Source organism: Lolium rigidum, chromosome 3 (genome assembly GCF_022539505.1).
Source record: "Lolium rigidum isolate FL_2022 chromosome 3, APGP_CSIRO_Lrig_0.1, whole genome shotgun sequence".
Lineage (NCBI taxonomy): Eukaryota > Viridiplantae > Streptophyta > Magnoliopsida > Poales > Poaceae > Lolium > Lolium rigidum.
Genome location: NC_061510.1, coordinates 124,580,331 through 124,603,514, shown reverse-complemented (window position 1 = coordinate 124,603,514; position 23,184 = coordinate 124,580,331). Strand labels below are relative to the sequence as shown.

At 49.4% G+C, this 23,184-nt stretch overlaps 1 protein-coding gene across 1 annotated transcript; it reads left to right on the top strand.

The window, feature by feature from the left end:
- The first annotated feature begins 21,018 nt into the window (after positions 1-21,018).
- LOC124698170 lies at positions 21,019-22,712 on the top strand. The gene is made up of 2 exons (XM_047230687.1): positions 21,019-21,405; positions 22,299-22,712. The coding sequence occupies exons 1-2, from the start codon at positions 21,024-21,026 to the stop codon at positions 22,562-22,564; spliced, it is 648 nt and encodes a 215-aa protein (XP_047086643.1). The 5' UTR covers positions 21,019-21,023; the 3' UTR covers positions 22,565-22,712.
- The last annotated feature ends 472 nt before the right edge of the window (positions 22,713-23,184 follow it).

Below are 23,184 nucleotides of genomic sequence, written 5' to 3'. Positions count from 1 at the left end.
CCCGGCAATTGTCACGTCCTCCAAACGACACATCCACCCGGACTTTTCCTACCGGTGCGCAGGACAAGCCCGGAACGATTCCGTGGAAAGTTGTACGCGTTGGCTGTAGCATGTTTTCTGTTATGCCCAGCGTGTTCATGGTGTGCTGGTACATGATATTTATGCTGCTCGCGTTGTCTATCAGCACCTTGCTGAACTTGACTCGAGTGGTTGGCCCATGCATGATTGGGTCTACCACAAGAGCATAACCACCCGGATTAGGCATTATCTTGGGGTGATCCTTGAACGACCAGGAGATCTCTTGATCTGACCACAGCATGTACTTTGGTACTGCCGGCATCACAGCGTTCACTTCCATGGAACGGCGACGTAGGCTCTGCCTGTCGGTTGGCTCAGTGACGAACACAACACAGCACACATCCGGATCCTTATAAATGTTCCGGCCCAAAGGTGCCGGTGGAGGTGGTTGACCGTGGCCTTCTCCCACCTGATGAACTTGCTGGTGCTGCTGCCGGTTTGGCTGAGGCTGCCCCGGTAGAGCGTTTGCTCCGGTAAGCGGTGGTGGTGGTGGTGGTAGTTGATGCTGATGCATCATATCTTGTGATGGTGGTAACATCGTGGAGCACCCTTGTGCCTGCGCATCTTTTGCTGCTCCCTTGAGCATCAGGTATTTGGTCCAAGAACAATCCTTCGTCAAATGATTTGACGGGTGAGCCGGATTCGGAGTGTGCCACCGGCAAGGTTGATCCATCGCGGCCTCCATGGTGTATTTCCCAGGTTCCTGCCAATTCTTCTTCTGGCCCCAGGGTTTCTTTTCAACCCATTGTTTCTTAGGACCCGCCCATGGCTGCGATCCGGTTTTCTGCCTCTAGCTGCCGCTGGCATCAGAGTTATCTTGTACAGCAGCAACTTGCTGCGGACCGTACCTTCGATCCGGGAATTCTTCCCTCCTCATGTTGTTCCGATTATCTCGGTATTGCTGCTGAGGCGGGTTTGATTGTTCCGGCTCAGCTTGTACCGCCGGTTGCAATGGGTCTCCAAATGCGTAGTTATCTGCCACACGTATCATCTCTGCCAGAGTTACCGGCATGTTCCGCTGCAGCTTTTGCCACAACGGCGAACCTCTACGGCATCCATTGCAAAACCAAGATATGGCTTGCGCCTCTATCACCCCTTCGCAGGAGTTTCTCGTGGAGTTCCACCGGGCCAAGTAGTCCCGGTCTGTTTCTTGTGGGCGCTGCACGCACAAAGCGAGCTGCTGAGGCCTGTTGGGCCTCCGGTATGTGCTGGTGAAGTTACTCACAAAAGCTTCCTCAAAGTCCAACCAACCGTTTATGCTTCCTGCCGGCAAGTTGTTCAGCCAGATTCTTGCCGATCCCACCAAGAACGATGGTACAATTCTCACGGCCCAACGCCGGTTTCCTCCTCCAATTATGCTTCCTCCGCCACCAGCGACGTATACCGCGGTCACGTAATCCGCGAGCCAGTCTTCCGGCTTAGTGGTGCCATCATATGTTTTCGTGTCACGGGGCAACTGGAAGTTGCGAACTGGTGGTTCCTCTTTCATGATTCTTGGACCAAAGCACTTTGGACCCGGAGGACCTTCTGCCTCGATTATTTCTGACAAATACACCCTGTCCAGACGGTGCCTCGCATCCCGTTCTGGCAGGTGCCTTTCTCCCAAGCGCTCTCCCAATGGGTTCCGGTGTGCTGTGAGTCTTGTCGAATCAGCTTCATCGTATCGTTCCGGTACCGTGGCCCTTGCCTGCCGGTACCTTGGGGGAAGTGTTTCCTCCTCCTCGTACGCTGCCCTTGCAGCTCGATAATTTTGCCCGGTTTCGTGTCTACCGGCATGATTGTTTCCGGCATAGCCTCCTCTGGCGTAGCCTCGATCTGCCCCTTGGCTTTTTCTACCGGCATCATGTTGCCCGGCTTGTTGCTTTCCAGCAAGAACCGGATCATACACAGTCATCTGCTGCGCATTCATCTACTTCTTCTGTCCGGATGGGGGGACGATGCCTGCCCATGGGACTTGCTTCCGGCATTCTTTGTTGAACGCGCGGATTTTGAAGCCATAGCTTTGTTCAACTTAGCAAGCTGCTCAGCATTCTGCTGCTCAATAGTTTCAAGCAAATCTCTAACACGCTCTTGCTGTTTTGCCAAAGCTTCTCCGGAAAGCGACTCGCACAACTCTACTGCAGCCTTAGCAGCTTTTATGGTTTTATCCGGGCTACTGTACTTAGGTTTCTCTACGATGCTCACAGATGCTGAGGTACTTTTGTCGGCAAGAATCTCCTTACGCAAATCCTTATCTAGATTGCGAGCTTTAAGCCGGTTTTCCGGCATCCTAGCAGCATGAGCGCTAACAGAAGCAAAGCCATGGGCAGCGTTGTACTCATGTAGGGTTAAGTTCAGCTCGCGCTGGGCCCGGACGATGTCGGCGCCGTTCACCAGCAGCTTCTTGCGTGTGGCCTCCAGCTCCGCCTGAGCCGTTGCCGGGTCGATGTTCTGCGCGATAGGCGTTGCCAGCTCATTCATCGCCGCCTGGAGTGGTGTCTCCGGTGGTGCGAAAGATGTTCCCGCAGCGCCTGCGTCGCGCTCCAGCGGTGGCTTGGCCGCACGGGTCGATGCCGCGCGACCGGCACCTTCTTCCACAGCCTCCTTTCCAGCGTCAATCGCGCCAGCCATCATCACCTCCACGCTACCGGCGGCGCGGCCAGCACATAGCCACCTTGGCGGATCCGGCGCCACCAGCACCGGCGAGAGGCGCTGGCGCACAGGGACAATGCCGAAGTAGACGCGGTGGCTACCGAACTCGATGATGCGGCCGTTCTTGGGGAAGATGCCGCCGTTGGCGAAGTAGCCCGCGTTGTTGTTGATGAAGTCCATGGAGTAGATGCGCTGCACGAGCGCAGACACGGTCCGCTGGCCGGCGACGTCGAGGATGCCCGCCCGAATATGAACTCCAGCAAGCGCCACTTCATGCCCCACGGTGGGCGCCAACTGTCGTCGTGGTGAACAGACAGATGCCATAGGATGGCTTAAGTTGGGGCCGAATGGGCGCTAGAGGATTCGGGGGAGGGTTTTTTGATTAGATTGGATGAACTTCCGGATGCTTTCCTCAAGAGCTTAGCCAAGGGCAAAGGTAGAAGAACAAACACACAAGGAAGAACTCTACTCTAGATCTTTCTCTTCATTGATCTCAACAAGTTACAGGTTTTCGCCTACAAGGTCTCACCTAGAACTCATCGTCCCGCGTACGGGTGTGCCCCCTCTCCTTATATAGGGGAGAGGGTGGCTTACAGGGGAACAAACCCTAAGAAACCCTAATGGCATTTTTGACTAGACAAACTACTTTACAAAGTTATTTTAATCATAGATGACGCCGGGGTCTTCTTTAATCAGGGAGGCTGACGTCCTCCAGCTTCTTTCGGTGTCATCCTCCTCTTTATCGTCACGGCTTCGTTTAAAGCTACTTTGCTTAGATCATCCTTGTCCTCTAGCTCTGGAGAGAATCTTTGACCAGTCCTGCCGACGTGCTACAGTGCACTTCTTACCGGTAGCCCGGTATCTTCTTTATCCGGCTCCGGCATATCCCTCCTGGGGATACCGGCTTAGCTTTACTTAGCCAAACTCTCAACTTCGTGCTCCGGTATAAACATTAAACCGGTATCTTGATGGGCCAAACCATCCGGTTTGGCATGCCTTTGGCATACCGGGGGTCATCCCCCCAACATCAGCTCAATTAAAAAAATTCTAAAAAAATGTGGGGAGGTCATCCCCTTCACCATCCGACAACCACCACCGTCGGCCCCTGCTTCGCTCGCGCCGTCGGCCGTGCTCCGCTCGCGCGACGCCGCCCCCGTGCTCCGCTCGCGCGCCGCCGGAACTGCTCCGCTCGCGCTGCCGGCCGTGCTTCGCTCGCGCCGCCGGCCCTGCTCCGCTCGCGCGTCACCGCCCCTTGCTCCGCCCGCGCGCCACCGGCCCTGCTCCGCAGCCGCGCGCCGCCGGAGCCTCGCCGGAGTTGGGCGGCAGGGGCCAGGGGCCTTCCCAGTTCTTTTAATTTCTTCTCACATTTGTTTTTTAGGATTTTAATATTTTTTTAATTGAGCTGACATGTGGGACCCAGTCCACATCACCAAATTATGCCACCTCAGCCCTGACTAGTGGTCAAATTTCCTGTCAATTCACGTTTAGCGTATTCCGCAAAAAACTGAGCAAAATCTAGTGGTTTTTTATCCCACAAACGTAAAGTGGTGGTAGATGGTAAATTTCACCATCAATATGGTGATTTTATGCTATTGACTCCATGAAAAAGTCAAAGACTTGGCTTCCTTCATTCTCCTCGATTCGTGTGAAATTTGGACTGAGCGCAATGACAAGGTCCTCAAAAACAAGCACGCTTCATCAGTGATTCTAGGGAAGATTAGGCATGAGGCAAATATTTAGGTTTTAGCCCGCGTGAAGCCGTACGACTAATTTGATGCCGCGAGAATAGGACGATATTGTAGTGAGACACTTTTAGTTGTTGTACTACTCTCCTTTCTATATTACTTCATCCGTTACTAATGTAAGGTATTTTAGCCTTTTCATAAATACATGTATGCAGACATATTTTAGTGTTTAGGTTCACTTATTTTAGTTCATATCTAATTCACATTAATAAAATATCTAGAAGTCTTTTTTTCCGACAAAGAGCATATAATCTAAAAAGTCTTGTATTATTACATTAGTGAATAGAAATGAGAAAAGCTTTTGCTCTTGTTTTCAAAAATAAATAAACCAGTTTGTCGTTGTAACGGAGGTCAGTAGATCTCATCTCGGTGTATTTTAATTTTTGATCATCATCTTCCGTCAGATACGCCATAGCTCTGACGCTGAGTTATACGTAATTTTTTCGGTCAACAAAAAGCCTTTCAGTAGCACAACTTGTTTTTCCTTACCGTCTCCTTCACCTTCGTCGAGTTGGTGTAGTTCCAAGCTAATTGGTAAACTAGAAGTGTAACCCTATTTGTATCCGTTCTGAATCAAATTTCGGAAATTTCATTCTCCTCCCAGATCAACGTGTGTTCCTGCCCCTCCAAGATCCAAGTAGTACAACAAAGCTAGCGTTGGCTCGATAGATTCTCTCGCGAGTCGCGAACAATGCTCTGCTAGTAACAGACTAACGGGCGGTCGGGCGCGGTACCAAATCGCCAGCGCCGCCGGCCACCAACGATGAGTCGATGACCACCACTATGGGTGGCCGCCGCCACAGAGAAATCGAGGAGGCCGCCGCCGATTCGTCTGACAAAACCCTCTCAACCAGCCCATCTGGTGGTGTGCCGGAGGACCGCGCCGCCCCACATGCGACCCCTTCTTCTTCCGATGAGAAGAAGGACGAGGCGGCCCCTGCCCCGCAGCGGAACCCTCGCGCCCTGAGGCTCAGGCTGCTGAACCTCATCCGCACCTTCTACCTGGAGGCGCTCTCCCGCCTGCCCGCCGCCCGGCTCTGGAGCACGCACGCCCGCGGCGTCCTCGTCGCCGGCCACTGCTACGGGCCCCTCTCCCCCGTCGACAACATCCTCGTCAACGCCGTCTGGTACGACGCCGCCTTCCCCCTCCGCCCCACTACCGAGTTTCACTTCGGCGACGTGCTCGAGATCAGCCCCCAATGCATGGCCCGCGCCGCCCACCGCTCCCTGGAGGGCCTCGTCGCCTTCCTTCTCCAACTCTGTCCCTCCCTCTCCCGCGACGACGCGCTCTGGCACCTCCATCTCTCCAAGGCCGATCTATTGCAAGCCGTCGCCTCCGCCTCTCACTCCGCCTTGTCGCCCACCCATGCCACCTTTCTCGCCGCCGCCGAGGCCGCGCATCACCCCGTGCCGCGCGCCATGGCGCACTTCGCCTCCTCGGTCCTTCCCACTGTTGAGCATAATGCCAACAAGCTTCTTCGCGTCAACCAGGTGCTATCCGCCCCTGACCTCGACCGCCTCTCCGCCATGCTGGTTCCCTCCCCGATTCCAGGAGATCTCTGCCCCCCTCCTCCACTGCTGACGACCTGGGTGTCTGCCATAATCAAATCTCGCATTGAAGGCTGCAAAGATTCCCAGGAAACCTCACGCCAACTGGCTGAAACTGTACTACGCAAATATGCTCAGCAAACTGGTCAAATCTACGAACTCCATATGTTTTGTGGCTTGCATGTGTTCTTCGGACCGAAACCCTTTTGGCACATCAACTTCTTGGCACGGCCAAAGGATGCCGCTGGTGAGCTGCCCATTTACTTCTTCGCCGAAGCAACTGTACCCATGGGTGACGACAATGAATTCCTCGAGGATGATATCATCTTGTGCTGCCCAATCAAACCGTCTAGAATTGGTATGTATGCTCTCTCCCAACACCTTTATCCTACATTCCTACTACAACATTTTGACCTCCTACATATTCAATTTCTACCAGTAATACTATATGCTGCAGTTTTAGACATAGTTTCAGTTTGCATTACTGAACTATTGCTGACCCTCCATGTGGTACATACTATGCAATCTATTATAAGCTCTTAGCTCCACGAGGATTAAAATGCACACAAATTGTTCATTGCTAGCAATTAAGTAATCGTGCAAGTTCACTGATGAAAATATGAATATAAATATTTTACAAGCTAGTGCAGCTATTGGAAGTTCACTGATAAAAGTAGGAACTTAAATATTATACAAATTTATTGAAACCTAAACTCCATCAAGAACAAGTCAGGTCAAGGTGATACATAGTATCAATTTTTTGTTATGACCATAGCACTCTAGCCCAAGTCACTGCATTTTCTGAGGATCTAGACACAAAATAGTGTAAAATCCCTGGCTTTGCAACACTGGCTCATAAATTCATAGTATAGAATCCGGATAGACAATTTTAGGGAAGCCTTCAGAGTAAATTCTCGAAATATCATTTTTTGAACCGAATGCTCATTGATGTGTCGGCTCCTTTCCTGTAGCCTTACTTGCTCTGCAGTGCTAACATTTTCCGTCTCTAAATAGTTCAAGCTGAGTCACCCACAGTATTTGTAAGCTAAATTTACCCTTTCTGATGGTCTCTCGAACTGATGCCACATCCACCTGCCTTTGTTTTGTTTTGTTTTGGTGATCCAGACTCCATTTTGTTCTATCAGTCTATATGCAACTGTTTTTGGTAAATAAAATAGAAAGGTGTCATGTTGTTATTGGCTTATTGCAAGGTTATGTTATTCTGCCATGCTCCTCCAGGCAAGCTATATTGGCTAGCTTAACCTTATTGAACAAGTTGCAAGGATTTGTAACTTTATTTACTATCTGAACTGTTATATATCTTTGTTTCTTCTCTGTTGTGAAAAGCTCTTCTGCTAATTCTTCATTCTGGAACATGTAGGTGGTTGTGAAGCTTGTAGCGCCCAATACATAAAGATTGACCACCCTGTTGACACAAAACATAACGGTGGATTGGAGGAGTATGACGATGAGGAGATTGGGAATGGAGATGATCTCTGGGACTATAATTTTCCTCTTGTGGACTTTGTCATGTTTGATGCTGAGAGGGACAGCCCAACTGTACGTGCTATAGAGGAGAGCTTTCCTCACAGTTCTGACGGGGATGAAAGCATCGAGGACTTCTGGATTTGTGAAATGTGATACTTAGCAGTAGTAATTTATATAGTTATGGTTGCTTATACTCACTTCTGGAGTAGCATATGTCAGATCAATCTACCGATTGCTTGTTACCACAAAGAAAAGACGTTAAGACTGGCTAGGGGAAATGCCAGTTGGATCAAATACTGCAGCAGAAGAGAAATTGTGGCATAAAATGTGGAAGGTGCAAGTGCCCTCTAAACTGAAATTGTTCCTATGGCAGCTTGCTCAACAATCTCTACCAACTGGTGATGTTTGTCATTGTTAAGCTTCATGCACTAGCCACTTGAATCAAAAGTCCGAACTGATGGAAAGGGCTAGGCAATCTACTTTATACACATCAACACCCCCTCTCACGTGTGACGGGAAGACGGAAAGACAAGTCAACACGTGTAGAGAGGCAAAGAGGCAGCGGGAGGCCGGACCGGCATGAGGCTGCGGGGAATTTAGAATAAATTGTAAAAGTCAGGATTTGAACTCGAGACCTGGGGCTCTGATATCATGTTAAGCTTCATGCACTAGCCACTTGAACCAAAAGTCCGAACTGATGGAAAGGGCTAGGCAATCTACTTATACACTTCAACACCCCCTCTCACGTGTGATGGGAAGACGAGAAGACAAATCAACACGTGTAGAGAGGCAAAGATGCAGCGGGAGGCCGGGCGCGACAGGAGGCTGCGGAGAATTTAGAATAAATTGTGAAAGCTAGGATTTGAACTCGAGACCTGGGGCTCTGATACCATGTTAATACCATGTTATGCTTCATGCACTAGCCACTTGAACCAGAAGTTCGAACTGATGGAAAGGGCTAAGCAATCTAGCTTTACACTTCAACATCTAATCTACTTTATACACGTCTTGCTCAATTTGGGCAGTAGACTCATGGAGGAATTCTTTGATTGATTGCACAATGTCAAAATGTGTTAGGGCTCTAGTAAACGAAGAGATTAGTCAGCATATGTGTATGACTTATATGTGTATGACTGAGGAACCGTTGGAGAAGCAATGGATCTTCTCCATGATTGAGACTCTTTCCCATGCATCGTTTGTTGAAATGGTGGTAGCCCTCTGGGCTATATGGTTTGCTCGGCGACGGCTTATATATGATGGTGACCAACAAAGTCCCTTGTCCACCTTTCTGTTCGCCAGAAACTTTCTGCAAGATCTAGCCTAGGCTCCGTTGACGTGGGCATTACCCTTCGGGTAACCAGTATTGCCCTATCTGATATTGACAAATTGGAGGCCCATGAAGATACCTGAAGGCGAGATGGACCACTAGGTCGGCGCGCTAGAAGATTCCTTGGCGGGCAAGACAAGGAAGCGAACAAACAAGGAAAGATTGGATCTAAACTACTGTAAACCTAGTCGTACTCGGTTAGGACCCTTGAGACCTGACCTCCTATATAAAGGCCAGGAGAGGGGCTGCCGAGGGACAGAATCGATCTTAGCAATCTTAGCCAGAAAAAGCTTAGAGCTAGTTCATCATAGCAATAGCCATCTCGACAAGATCTCAGCCGAACTATTCGGCACCCCATTGTAACCCATTATCATCATAATCAAGAACAGACATGCAGGACGTAAGGGTTTTACCTCATCGAGGGCCCCGAACCTGGGTAAATCGCTCTCCCGCTTGTCTGTGAACCGATGTCTCGTGTCAGCTTGCAGGATTCCGTCAACCCTAAGCCCCTATCGGAGGGCATTGGCGAGGAGTACCCTCGACAATTGGCGCCGTCTGTGGGAACCCTGTCGGCACAAGGCAGGTCCGATCATGACACCATCATCACCGACCCTGGGAAGCCTGATCCGATTCGGCTCCTACGAGTTTACTCCACACAGCGATTCCTCCCGCTCGAACTTTTCAGATCTACAAGGAAACATGGAGATGACCTTCGGCAGCGTCCACTACAACGTCAACGAGAGGGAATCCTTCGACTGCTGGAATCCCCCACTTCCGGATCGGCGGGATCAAGCGCGTCATCATCACTCGACCTGTCGGCTGGACTGACGGGATCGACGTGCTCCCCTGTGCCCTCGACTCCCCGCTCGGCATCCTCCATGTCGGTAGGATCGGATGATTCCTCATCCTCGAAACTAACTTCGTACTACTGCCTGAACTGTGACACCAGGCACGGGCTGGGATCAAGCGACACGCCGTTCATCTGCAACGCCCGGTATTCATCGGGAGAGGACAGATGATCGACGAGCATCATCCAGGGAACCACCCGAAGGGTGGCACACCATCAGGTTTATGTCGCCAATAACACGGGAAACGCAAGGCGCAGAGGAGACGAGGACCATACCCCTCGTTCCAGTAGAAGGGCAAGCGCCAGCAACCGCGACAGCGATTACACTATCGCGGATGAGGAGTGGGCGGCAGCAAGGGAAGCAGTACTCAACAACACGCCGCTCCCCGCAGGAACTTCAGTTGGAACCCTCAATGCTTATCGCTCCATACTAGAGAAATACCGGGAGCACCTGTCGAAAGAGCAAGCCACCCTTGAGAGACGCCTATCCGCGGCGGATCGATCCAGCGAACGGCGAAGGGGCTCGCAAGGGAGTGCCTCCCGAAACACTCACGGAACGAGGCAAGAACCGGTCAAGACTATCCGGGCTTTCGGAAGATGACGCCGGAGAAATAACGTCGAATCCGACCAAATCCTTTATGACTATGGATACCGCCGGCATGCCACGGCCGAAGACCGTCGCGGAGAGCAACGGCCAACCTCGCCGCATACCTCATCAACCGGCGCCCCGAAGGATCCATGGCTCAAGCTCATCGAGGTGCCCTAGAGAGTCTCGCAATATTGGGGAACAACCTAGCCCCGCCAAAAGAAAGGACCACCATCCAAGGCGGTGGGTCGAAACATCATGCGAGAGATGCTCGAGACGAAATCACCCGGAAGCGAGGATCGAAAAAGCAAGGCGGCGACGCGCCACTAGGAAGGACGACGACATCGATTCTTCGGATGAAGACCAGGAGTACGACGGCGAGCTCGGGGAGCCGATCGTCTAAGTTACAAGATCCGCGAAACGATGCCGCCCAAAAAGTTCAAGCCTACCCCTACCGATGCCGCCAAGTACGATGGGCAGCAAGAACCAAGATCTTGGATAGACGACTACCTGCAGACTGTGATCCTGCACAAAGGAAACCAGATAGCAGCAATGCAATGCTTGCGGCTTTACTTGAAAGATTCAGCACGGGCCTGGCTAAGGGGGCTGCCGAAAGGCTCCGTTAAATCATGGGACGACCTAGTAGATGCCTTCGTTGCCAACTTCCAAGCAACATACAAGAGGCCCGTTGGGATCGAAGAGCTGCGGAATTGCCGCCAGAAGCAGAGGGAATCGATGCGTTCGTACATCGGGAGATTCACAAAACTCCTAAACGCCGCCGAAGACGTATCTGTCGACAGAGCAATTGACGCTTTCAGCGACGGCGTTCAGCGGGAAAGCTACATAGAGGAGCTTGGGCGCAAAAAGCCTAAAACCATAACCAAGTTAATGGAAATCGCCAACAGTCTGGGCCGATGGCGAAGACAACGTTCGAAAGCCACGACAGCGCAGCGACGACGAAGAGGATGACCAGCCGAAACATGATTCGGGCGGTCGAAGGGACCGCAACAAGAGAAGGAAGAACCGCGGTTACGATGACAACAACTTGGTGGCCGCAGGCTACTCTGATCGGCAGGGCGACCGGTATGATGACATGCGAGACGATCGATAGGACGGTAATCGGAGCAACTCTGGTAACCGTGGAAACTATAAACCACGACAACAGAGAACACCCGAACTACCCTACGCTGAGCAGATCAACGCCCCATGCTACCTGCATTCATATACCGACTCTAAGGATGGTAAAATAAAGTCTAGCCACCTGCTCAGGGACTGTCGGCAGTTCATCGATATGCATAAACTCATCCAGCGAGCGGGCCAGCAACAGCTACCACCACCACCACCACCACCCCCACCGCAACATCGGGTCCAGCAAGCTCAACCTCATCAACCCAACGAGGCATTTCCACCACCACGTGGGCGGATGAGCATGATCCATAGGACGGGTGTCTCGAAAAGAGAGATGAAGAAACTCACCCGAGAGATCAACTTGGCGAGAAAGCATCATGGCAAACATCCCCGAGTACGTCGAATGGTCCTCTCGGAACATTACGTTCGGTCGAGCGAGATCACCCGATGACCATACCAAAGCCGAGGCACGCCGCCCCGGTAGTCGAAGCACAAATTGGGGGGTTCAAGATGAGCAAAGTTTTCATGGATGGTGGAAGCGGTCTAAACCTGATTTTTGTCGACACACTTAGAAGTATGGGGATCACCATGAACATGTTGGAAGAAACGGACACACTGCTTCCACGTGATCCTTCCAACCGCACCGGGCCACTCCCTTGGCAAAGTCTACCTGAATGTCATCTTCGGCAGGGCTGACAATTTCAGGAAGGAGAAGATCGAGTTTGAAGTGGTGAACTGGGAGTCACAGTATCACGCTATACTCGGGAGACCAGCGTATGCCAAGTTCATGGCTGTGCCGCATTATGCATACCTCAAGCTGAAAATGCATGGGAACAACGGGACAAACATCACAGTCTATGGAAGTTTCTCACGCTCGGACAATTGTGATCGCGACTTTCAGAGGATTGCTGCAAAGTTCGGGTCACAGCAAGAAATCGTCGACCCTCCGCCCAAGCTGTCTATACGAGAAATTAAGGAAGAAGAAGATGGCAGGGATGCCAAGAAGAATTCAGCTGCTTTCACCCGTAAAGCTTCAACAGCAGAAGCTTCGGCAGCAGAAGCTTCTGCAGCAGGAGCCTCGGCAGCAAAGGGATCGGCAGCTGATGGCACGAAGGCTCGGGAGATAGCAAGACGATGACGATCACCGCCCAAACCCACGACGAAATCAGCAACGCTGCAGACAATCACCGACGCGGTGAAGAAGCCAGAGGAGGAGAAGAACCCCTTCCGTATCTAGGCAGTCTACTAGCCTTTACTTTCTTTTCCCCTTTACTGTAAAACATGGCTTCCCCTTTTCCGCCCTCTAGCATCGTGCTTACCTTATTAATAAGAACTTAAGCTTTATTCCCTTGTTAAGCATTGCAGTAACGACAAACTTCTAAGCCCCATCACTATGTAAACATAGTACAAGGCAGAAGATCGCGCTCCAAAAAAAGCCTCTACGAGTGCTAAAGGACGTCCACCTTTTCCTCCGCTATAGATGCCTCTAAAGAGTGCCGTAAATAGCAAAAATTTATAAACAACAACCCACGTTCGATATTTTACTTATGGAAATATCAAAGGAACAACGGGCTCATCGGTAGAATCATTACACCCGAAAAATTCGGGAATGACTGTCGAAATTTACAAACGGTTGAAAGCAAAGTTGCGCATACAACAGGTTTAGCAAAACCTGCAACACGAGCTGATCACTCATAATGATTTGCTAACCAACTAGTACTCATACATTCAACGGGCAATTAAGCTTCGCCCCTTTAAATATTTGCCAACGGCATGGTAAAAGTACACATTCATGTACCAACCAAATAAGAAAGTTTTTGGTCCAAAAATCCGAGCACTCGGATGAACTAGCCAATACAATTTACAAAAGTAACTTTACACCTTTATATCACCCTTGCGGAGTTTCCTTTTCCTCAGGTACCTTTGACATCTCCTCAAGCCTGTCGACAATTACATGAGCAGGAGCTAAAACCTTCGGGTACAGCTCCTCGAAGTCACCAGTTGCGTTGGCAATAGACAGCAAGCAAGCTGAAGGATAACAAGCAAGCACAAGGGCAAGCGTGCACTTGGCCCCTGCAAAGACTTGAGATCTTACTAGCTCCCGAACCTTCTTGGCACTTCCAAATTCAGACATCAAAGTCAAAAGGGTAGGCGGAACTGCATTCAGAGGAAACATTGTTTTCCAAACTACCCTCATGGCCTTGTAGCACTTGTCGAAGAACTGGTGGACCTATTGCACTCGATCCTGAAATTTGACGACAGCCGTGGCCTTCGAGTGTTCCCGCCAGAAAGTTTCTTCGGATGAGGAAAGCTGAGTCAAAGCATGCACCCGCTCGTGTATCCGCTTGTTCTCTTCCGCAGGGTTCAACGCTATGACCGCCAAAAGAATTAATAAAAGACTCGGACAAGAAGTTGCTAGCAAGCAGGCAAAGGGATCAAGAAACTTACAGTTTAAACTTTCGGTAGCCTTGTGCAGCTCGCCAAGAATGTACCGCTCCACGACGGCTGCAATCTCTCTCTTTTTATTAATGATGGCAGCTAAGGCATAAGTGCTGCGTAAATCGCGCTGGATCCGATCGCTTTCAGGAAGCGCACCCGACGAATCGTCTGCAAACGAGGGTACTGGGAAGACCTGCAGAAAGTACTGGTTATAAAGAAGTGATGGATATGGTACAGCCGAACGTCCAAAATAACTCCCATCGGGAGAAGCGCAAGAAAGCGGTATCATAGCAAAAGTGTGCTAATAACAATGCTAGCACGGAGTTTATTACAAAGCATGAGTTTTTGCGGCAGAGCAATGTTTTGCATCAGCTCAAGGCACAAGTTTGGTACAAGAATCAAGGAAGCTGAGTTTGAGTCGATGAACTAGGACCAGTCGACGATTTCCTTGATGCAACCAGTTCAAGGAAGCTGACGGGCACAAGTAAGAGCAGACGCCTTAAAAGTGCTCAAATCAACAGGCTGCCCGTCTTGCCCTTTTGGAAGCCCCTTAGTCATTTCCTCGATGTCACCCTTAAAGCCGTAACCCATCATAAGCTGGAAGGCAAGGAGAGCACCAAAAGTGCGCAATGTACGCTTGAATACCTCGATGACCTCTTTGGTGTCAACCGCGAAGGTATCGATTAGCTGTCCCAGGGTCTTCTCTTGCTTAATCTTGGGGAAGATCATCGAGTGCATCCGCGCCAGAGCACCCTTTCCCTTCACAAGAAGCTCTTGTGTAAGCTAGTGAGAAGCGAGAATCGTTGACATAGCGTTCGCTGGGGAGTTATTTGGAACTCTTTCCAGGGCATCGACAAGAATGTTTGCTGCCTCTACAATAGAAAGGAAGGGAAAAATTCAGACATTGACAAAAAGTAAATCCATAAGAACGTCACTCGACGAAAGTATGTTAGAGATTACCAAGCAAGGCCAAAGAAGATTGACGAAGGACTTCATCCTTTTCGGCTGCTCGAGCCTCAGCTACCAGCTCGGATGCTTCCTCCTCCTTCGGCTTCCCTTTCGGTCCGGCCAGCTCTTCCTTCAGAGAATCAATCTCTTGGCGAGCTGCGGCAGCTATCTTGACTCGCGCCATCCAGTTTTGAGGAGGAAGATTCGACTTCCTCTTGCAGCCGAACTTTGTCAGCCTCTAGAGAAGTGAATCGGGAGGCGAAAACCTCCAGAGAAGAGATAACACCACGCAGGTCCTTAAGAGAGAAAGAAATACAATTAAACAAGGAACGCTCCAAGAAATCTGTATTAAGATCAGAAGAGGACTTACAGAAAAAGGAGCCGCAGTAGCAGCAGTTGGAGAAATATCCTTCCCTTTAGAAAGGGAAGACGCAGTCGATGCTTGAGCCATGGGGGCAGCCTTAGGAGCTGAAGCTTCGGAAGCTACCACGACCGGCGAAACGGCATCAAACTTGGCCTTTTTAGGAGGAGGCTCGATAAAGCCCTCATCACTGCAAAAGTAAACGATCGATCGTGATTATAACAGGAGTATGAAAAGTAAAAAAAGGGGCATAGTATAACTTTCAAAAGGGAACTACTTACATGTCGAAGAGATCATCTTCATCGGCAAAGCCGCCGGTTGATCTCTTCGCAGGAAAAGCTCTGGCCCCATCCGCAGCTGCATCAACAAAAGTATCACGATCAGTGTCGACGTAACGCACTGATCCGTCTGCGATACAAGTGTTATCGGCTGAGGAGGGAAGATCAGCGTGGGCAACTTCAAGATTCATCGGACCATTATATTCATCCTCTAAACCTGTTTGATCGGTGGTGCGAAAATCTACGGGGATCGAGGAGCCTCTCTTCTTCTTACCCATGGCGAACGAAGCTTCTGATGGAAAGGCAGAAGAACAGGAGGCTTGAGGGAGAAAGATGAGCAGTGAACGGGGTAAAAGGTAAAAAGAAAGGAAGCTCCCTATTTATCCCGTAAGGATTTGAGCCCAGACGTGGCCATAACTCCACAAAGCATCGTGGGGAGAGAAGTAGATCTAACTGTACACGTGGCGCTAGAAGAAAGAGTGGAACCGGCGGCCCATTATTCCCACGTCGCGCGAAAAATGAGGAGACGCCTCGGTCGCCGCGCGTGCACTAGTTAAGACCTAAAAACTGCCCGCACAGAACTAGGGTGGGCCCGTCAGGTCAAGTCCCATCAATTGGCCCACAGCAGTTACACGTCAAGTCAAATCCCGTCAATTGGCCCACAACTATGACGTCATAATTTGGAAGCATTCGAAGGAAACATAAAAAGTCATCGGATGAAGGATTTGAGTCCACGCACGGATTGCGAACATCCGAACCTGGACTCGGGGGCTACTCCCATCGGGAGCGCTGACGCGCACCCGATAAAAAGAAGATTCGACAGAATAAGCAGTCGAAGGAGTAAAAGTTTGAAAGTTTTTGCACACTTTGTTAATTAGTCCCATCGGGAGGACGCGGTGCACACCCGTTGAAAGTGTTTTGCACTCCAGGATCATGCCCGGGGACTTGATTCTGTGTAGAGTAACGTTGTTTTGCCACCGACAGTTAGCCAACAAAAAGTTGGGCACGTTACTCATTATCCTTTGCGAAGAGAAAATGTATCGGATAACCTATGAAGACTTGTGAAAAACTTGGCAGAGGAAAGTATTCGAGTAGTACAACTTGAGTCTACGCACGGATTGCAAGCGTCCGTACCTAGACTCGGGGGCTACTCCCATCGGGAGCGCTGACACGCACCCGATAAAAAGAAGATGAAGCATAATCAAGATGAACAAGAGCAATGAAGGAGAAAGAATGTCAGGAAAAAACATGCATTAGTCTCTACCCGAATTATCTTCGGCTAGACACTCGGGGGCTACTGACGTGGGCATTACCCTTCGGGTAACCAGTATTGCCCTATCTGATATTGACAAATTGGAGGCCCATGAAGATACCTGAAGGCGAGATGGGCCACTAGGTCGGCGCGCTAGAAGATTCCTTGGCGGTCAAGACAAGGAAGCGAATAAACAAGGAAAGATTGGATCTAAACTACTGTAAACCTAGTCGTACTCGGTTAGGACCCTTGAGACCTGGCCTCCTATATAAAGGCCAGGAGAGGGGCTGCCGAGGGACATAATCGATCTTAGCAATCTTAGCCGAGAAAAAGCTTAGAGCTAGGTCATCATAGCAATAGACATCTCGACGAGATCTCAGCCGAACTATTCGGCACCCCATTGTAACCCATTATCATCATAATCAAGAACGAGACGAGGCGGGACGTAAGGGTTTTACCTCATCGAGGGCCCCGAACCTGGGTAAATCGCTCTTCCCACTTGTCTGTGAACCGATGTCTCGTGTCAGCTTGCAGGATTCCGTCAACCCTAAGCCCCTATCGGAGGGCATTGGCGAGGAGTACCCTCGACATCCGTCCTCGGCGAAGGGGCAGGAACAAGAATCCCGGGGACCAACTGCTCCCAAGTGGAGGGTACCATCGGCTGGTTATGCCAAACTCAATACAGATGCCAGGGTGGTGCGGTCTGGGGAGCAAGGATCGCTTGCGGTAGTCTGCAGAAGCGAGGGAGGTGAATTCTTGGGAGCTTCAGCTCTCACTCTATAGAGCTCTCACTCTATAGGGATCCTACGGTCCAGCTACGCTCGAAGCAATGGCGTGCCGTGAGGCTCTAGCATTGGCGCGGACGTCAACGGCCTCCAAAATATCTGTGTGGCGAGCGACTTCTTGGAAGTGATCAAGAACCTCCATAATCCGTACTTTGGTTGCTATGGTGCTCGTTATCCAGTGAGATCAAGGAAACTTCCATCTCCTTCACCTCATTGGTTTTTAGGCATGAATCAAGGAGCTCCAACGGGGAGGCTCACCGACTAGCTTGTAGTTCCCTGTCTTTAGAGTGTGGTCGTAGGCTCTGGCTTCTTCGACCTCCAAAAGGTTTATAAATTCCTTGAATGTTTCAAATAATCAATAAAGAGCTGTCAGTACTAAAAAGAAATTAACCACTTGACATAGCTTATGGTCTCTCCCAACACCTTGCATAGCATTAAGACGATTGAGAGGGCTTTTTTGTGGGCAGCCACCGACATATGTTGGTGGTTTGAGTGTCCATCGATTTCTTTACTAGAGCCCTTCGGTTGATATGATATATCATGGCTTGAGTGAAAGGATTCGACAAAGATTTGTGTTGGTTTGGAAAACCCTTGCAATGATATGGACATGGAGTTCTTTTAAAGTACCCTACAACTTTATTGGGAAATGGAGAGAAAACTCCCTTTTGAGAGGCTCAATGGCAGAAAGTCTAAAGATATTGCTCCTCTTATCTACAAGATTCTGGGAAGCGGAAGATGGAATGTTAAACAAGCTTCAAATAATGAAGGATGGATCTGCAAGATCAACATGAACGTTGACCACACCCACCAATATGTTACGCTTTAGGCTTGATGTGGGCAAGTTAACCTTCAAGACTGAGTGGTGGATTATATACTTGAATCTAACCGAAAATAGGAAATATTCTGCTTAAACCGCATACAATACAAGGCTCCCTTCTACGGAGTACCTTCTCACCTATAAGCTCATCGCTTTGAAAAATTTGGGGTTCCCTCAAAATCAAGCTCTTCGCTTGGCTAGCCATTCAAAATAGGCTTTGGATCGCTAACCTCCTTGAGGGGAGGGTTGGACGAATTGGGGTGTTTGCCCCCTTTGCAAGCGTGCACCAGAATCAGTGAAACACATCTTTCTTCATTGTAGATATATACCACACAACTTTGATTCTTAATCAAGGATTGATTTGGACTCCACTTGTCGACCTTCGCTGACACAATTTACCTCCTCTTGGTGGTGTACCATGAAAAAGGAGTCAATAGCATAAAACCACCACTTTGATGGTGAAATTTACCATCTACCACCACTTTATGTTTGCGGGACAAAAAACCACCAGATTTTGCTCAGCTTTTTGCGGAATTAGCTAAACGTGAATTGAACGCGAATTGATAGGGCTGAGGTGGCATAATTTGGTGATGTGGACTAGGTCCCACATGTCAGCTCAATTAAAAAAATCCTAAAAAAATGTGGGGAGGTCATCCCCTTCACCATCCGACAACCACCACCGTCGGCCCCTGCTTCGCTCGCGCGCCGCCACCGCCGTTCTCCGCATGCGCGACGCCGGCCGTGCTCCGCTCGCGTGCCACCGGCCCCCTGCTCCGCCCGCGCGCCACCGGCCCCCTCTCCGCAGCCGCGCACCGCCGGAGCCTCGCCGGAGTTGGGCGGCAGGGGCCAGGGGCCTTCCCAGTTTCTTTTAATTTCTTCTCACATTTGTTTTTTAGGATTTTAATATTTTTTTAATTGAGCTGACATGTGGGACCCAGTCCACATCACCAAATTATGCCACCTCAGCCCTGACTAGTGGTCAAATTTCCTGTCAATTCACGTTTAGCGTATTCCGCAAAAAACTGTGCAAAATCTGGTGGTTTTTTGTCCCACAAACGTAAAGTGGTGGTAGATGGTAAATTTCACCATCAATATGGTGGTTTTATGCTATTGACTCCATGAAAAAGTCAAAGACTTGGCTTCCTTCATTCTCCTCGATTCGTGTGAAATTTGGACTAAGCACAATGACAAGGTCTTCAAAAACAAGCACGCTCCATCAGTGATTCTAGGGAAGATTATGCATGAGGCAAATATTTGGGTTTTAACCGGCGCGAAGTGTATGACTAATTTGATACCGCGAGAGTAGGACAATATTGTAGTGAGACACTTTTAGTTGTTGTACTACTCTCCTTTCTTCATTACTTCATCCGTTACTAATGTAAGGTATTTTAGCCTTTTCATAAATACATGCATGTAGACATATTTTAGTGTTTAGGTTCACTTATTTTGGTTCATATCTAATTCACTTTAATAAAATATCTAAAAAGTATTTTTTTCGACAAAGAGCATATAATCTAAAAAATCTTGTATTATTACATTAGTGAATAGAAATGAGCAAAGCTTTTGCCCTAGTTTTCAAAAATAAATAAACCAGTTTGTCGTTGTAATGGAGCTCAGTAGATCTCATGCCGGTGTATTTTGATTTTTGATCATCATCTTCCGTCAGATAACGCATAGCTCCGACGCCGAGTTATAATTTTTTCGGTCAACAAAAGCCTTTTACCGTCTTCTTCACCTTCGCCGAGTTGGTGTAGTTCCAAGCTAATTGGTAAACTAGAAGCGTAACCCTATTTGTATCCGTTCTGAATTAAATTTCGGAAATTTCATCCTCCTCCCAGATCAACGTGTATTCCTGCTCCTCGAAGATCCAAGTAGTACAACAAAGCTAGCGTTGGCTCGATAGATTCTCTCGCGAGTCGCGAACAATGCTCTGCTAGTAACAGACTAACGGGCGGTCGGGCGCGGTACCAAATCGCCAGCGCCGCCGGCCACCAACGATGACCACCACTATGGGAGGCCGCCGCCGCCACAGAGAAATCGAGGAGGCCGCCGCCGATTCGTCTGACAAAACCCCCTCAACCAGCCCATCTGGTGGTGTGCCGGAGGACGGCGCCGCCCCACATGAAACCCCTTCTTCCTCCGAGCCCAACGAGGAGAAGAAGGACGAGGCGGCCCCTGCGCCGCAGCGGAACCCTCGCGCCCTGAGGCTCAGGCTGCTGAACCTCATCCGCGCCTTCTACCTCGAGGCGCTCTCCCGCCTGCCCGCCGCCCGGCTCTGGAGCACGCACGCCCGCGGCGTCCTCGTCGCCGGCCACTGCTACGGGCCCCTCGCCCCCGTCGACAACATCCTCGTCAACGCCGTCTGGTACGACGCCGCCTTCCCCCGCCGCCCCACTACCGAGTTTCACTTCGGCGACGTGCTCGAGATCAGCCCCCAATGCATGGCCCGCGCCGCCCACCGCTCGCTGGAGGGCCTAGTCGCCTGCCTCCTCCACCTCTGTCCCTCCCTCTCCCGCGACGACGCGCTCTGGCACCTCCATCTCTCCAGGGCCGACCTCTTGCAAGCCGTCGCCTCCGCCTCGGACTCCGCCTTGGCGCCCACCCATGCCGCCTTTCTCGCCGCCGCCGAGGCTGCGCACCATCCCGTGCCGCGCGCCATGGCGTACTTCGCCTCCTCGGTCCTTCCCACGGTGGAGCATGATGCGGACATGCTTCTCCGCGTCAACCAGTTGCTCTCGGGCCCGGACCTCGACCGCCTCTCCGCCATGCTGGTGCCCTCCCCGATTACAGAAGACCTCTGTCCCCCTCCCCCACTGGTGACGTCCTGGGTGGCCGCCATTATCAAGTCTCGCATTGACGGCTGCAGACATTCCCAGGAATTCTCACGCCAACTGGCTGAAACTGCACTGCGCAAATATGCTCAGCAAACAGGTCAACTATACGAGCTCCATATGTTCTGTGGCTTGCATGTGTTCTTTAGATCGGAAGCCTTTTATTGGCACACCAACTTCTTGGCACGCCCAAAGGATGCCGCTGGTGAGCTGCCCATCTACTTCTTCGTCGAAGCAACCGCACCCATGGGTGACGACGATGAATTCCTGGAGGAGGATATCGTCTTGTGCTGCCCAATCAAACCATCTACAATTGGTATGTATGCCCTCTCCCAACACTTTGATCTCTTACATATTCTGTTTCTAGCACTACTACTGTGCTGCAGTTTAGACGCTTACATAACTATTGCTGACCCTTCTTGTCTTGCATAGTATATAATCTGCTGTAAGCTCTTAGCTCAGTGAGAATTAGAATGCGCACATATTTGACTGATACAAATAGGAATTTAAATATTATGCAAGTTCAGCTATTGCAAGTTCACTGATACAAATAGGAATTTAAATATTATACAAGTTTATTGAAACCTATAAACTCCATCAAGATGTATATATAAGAACAATTCATTGTCCTTGAAACATGTCAAGAGTGATATATAGTATCAAACAAATTGTTACGCCCAGAGCACCAAGCCCAAGTCACTGCAGTTTCTGGGGATCTAGACACGAAATGGTGCCAGTTCCTTGGATTTGCAATGTTGGCTCATAATATGCAGTCCTGGTAGACAATTTTAGGGAAACCTTCACGTTAACTACTTTTGCTGCTCCAAATACCATTTTTCGAACCGAATGCACATTGATGCGTTGGCTCCTTTCATGTAGTCTTCATTGTTCTGCAGTGCCGCCATTTCCGTCTCGAGTCACCCTCAGTATTTCTAAGCTAATTCTAGTCACACATTTACTCTTTCTGATGGTATCCCGAACTAAATTCCACATCCACCTGTCTTCGTTTTGTCTTGGTGATCCAAACTCCATTTCGTTTTATCAGTCCCCGTCCAACTGTCTTTACTATCTCGGCTAGCTTAACCTTATTGAACAAGTTACATCGTTTTGTAATTTTATTTGCTGTTTGAAGTTCTGTACGGAGTATATTTTTGTTTCTTTTCTATTGTGAAAAGCTCTTCTGCTGATTCTTCTTTCTGGAACATGTAGGTGGTTGTCGTTCTTGTAGTGCCGGATACATAAAGATCAACCATCCTATCGACAAAGAACATAACGGTGGATTGGAGGACTATGATGCTGACAAGATTGGGAATGGAGATGATCACTGGGCTTATAATTTTCCTCCGCTTGTGGACTTTATCATGTTCGATGCCGAGAGGGACAGTGCAACTGTATGTGCTGTAGAGAAGAGCTTTCCTCAGAGTTCTGACGGGGATGAAAGCGTAGAGGACTTCTGGATCCGTCAGGCATTATAGCAGTTAGCAGTAGTAATTTATATAGTATGACTGCATAGAGCATCTGACTGCTAGTGCCTATCTTGAATAATGATGTTTTTGTTCTGTTTTGTATGATATGTTGTGTTTCTATTTGACATGATGTTGCCTAGTGAATGTTGCTACTTGATATGTCTGTGTTCTATTTGACATGATGTTGCCTAGTGAGTATTATTGTTAATATCTTAAAGTTATGATTGTAAATGTGCCAAACTGACTGGTTTTCTGAATCTCCCTTAATTGTCGGAAGTTTACAGTTCACTTGCAGTTGCAAACGCATTGTTCCATATGCCAACTGGCAATAAAAAAAAACTAAGTTAGTTCCCTAAAAAACTAAATCACGCATTTTTTTAATCTCATGCTGTATTTGAAGCAACATTTTCATGCTTGGATCTGATCAATCCATTTGGGAAATGTTCTGGGGTTAGTATTGCTTACATGGATAGCTTCTATAGTACTGTAAGCACCAAGACAACGCATTGTTCCATATGCCAATTGGCAATTAAAAAAACTACTCCGTAAGTTAGTTCCCTAAAAAACTAAATCACGCATTTTTTTAAATCTCATGCTGTATTTGAAGCACCATTTTCATGCTTGGATCT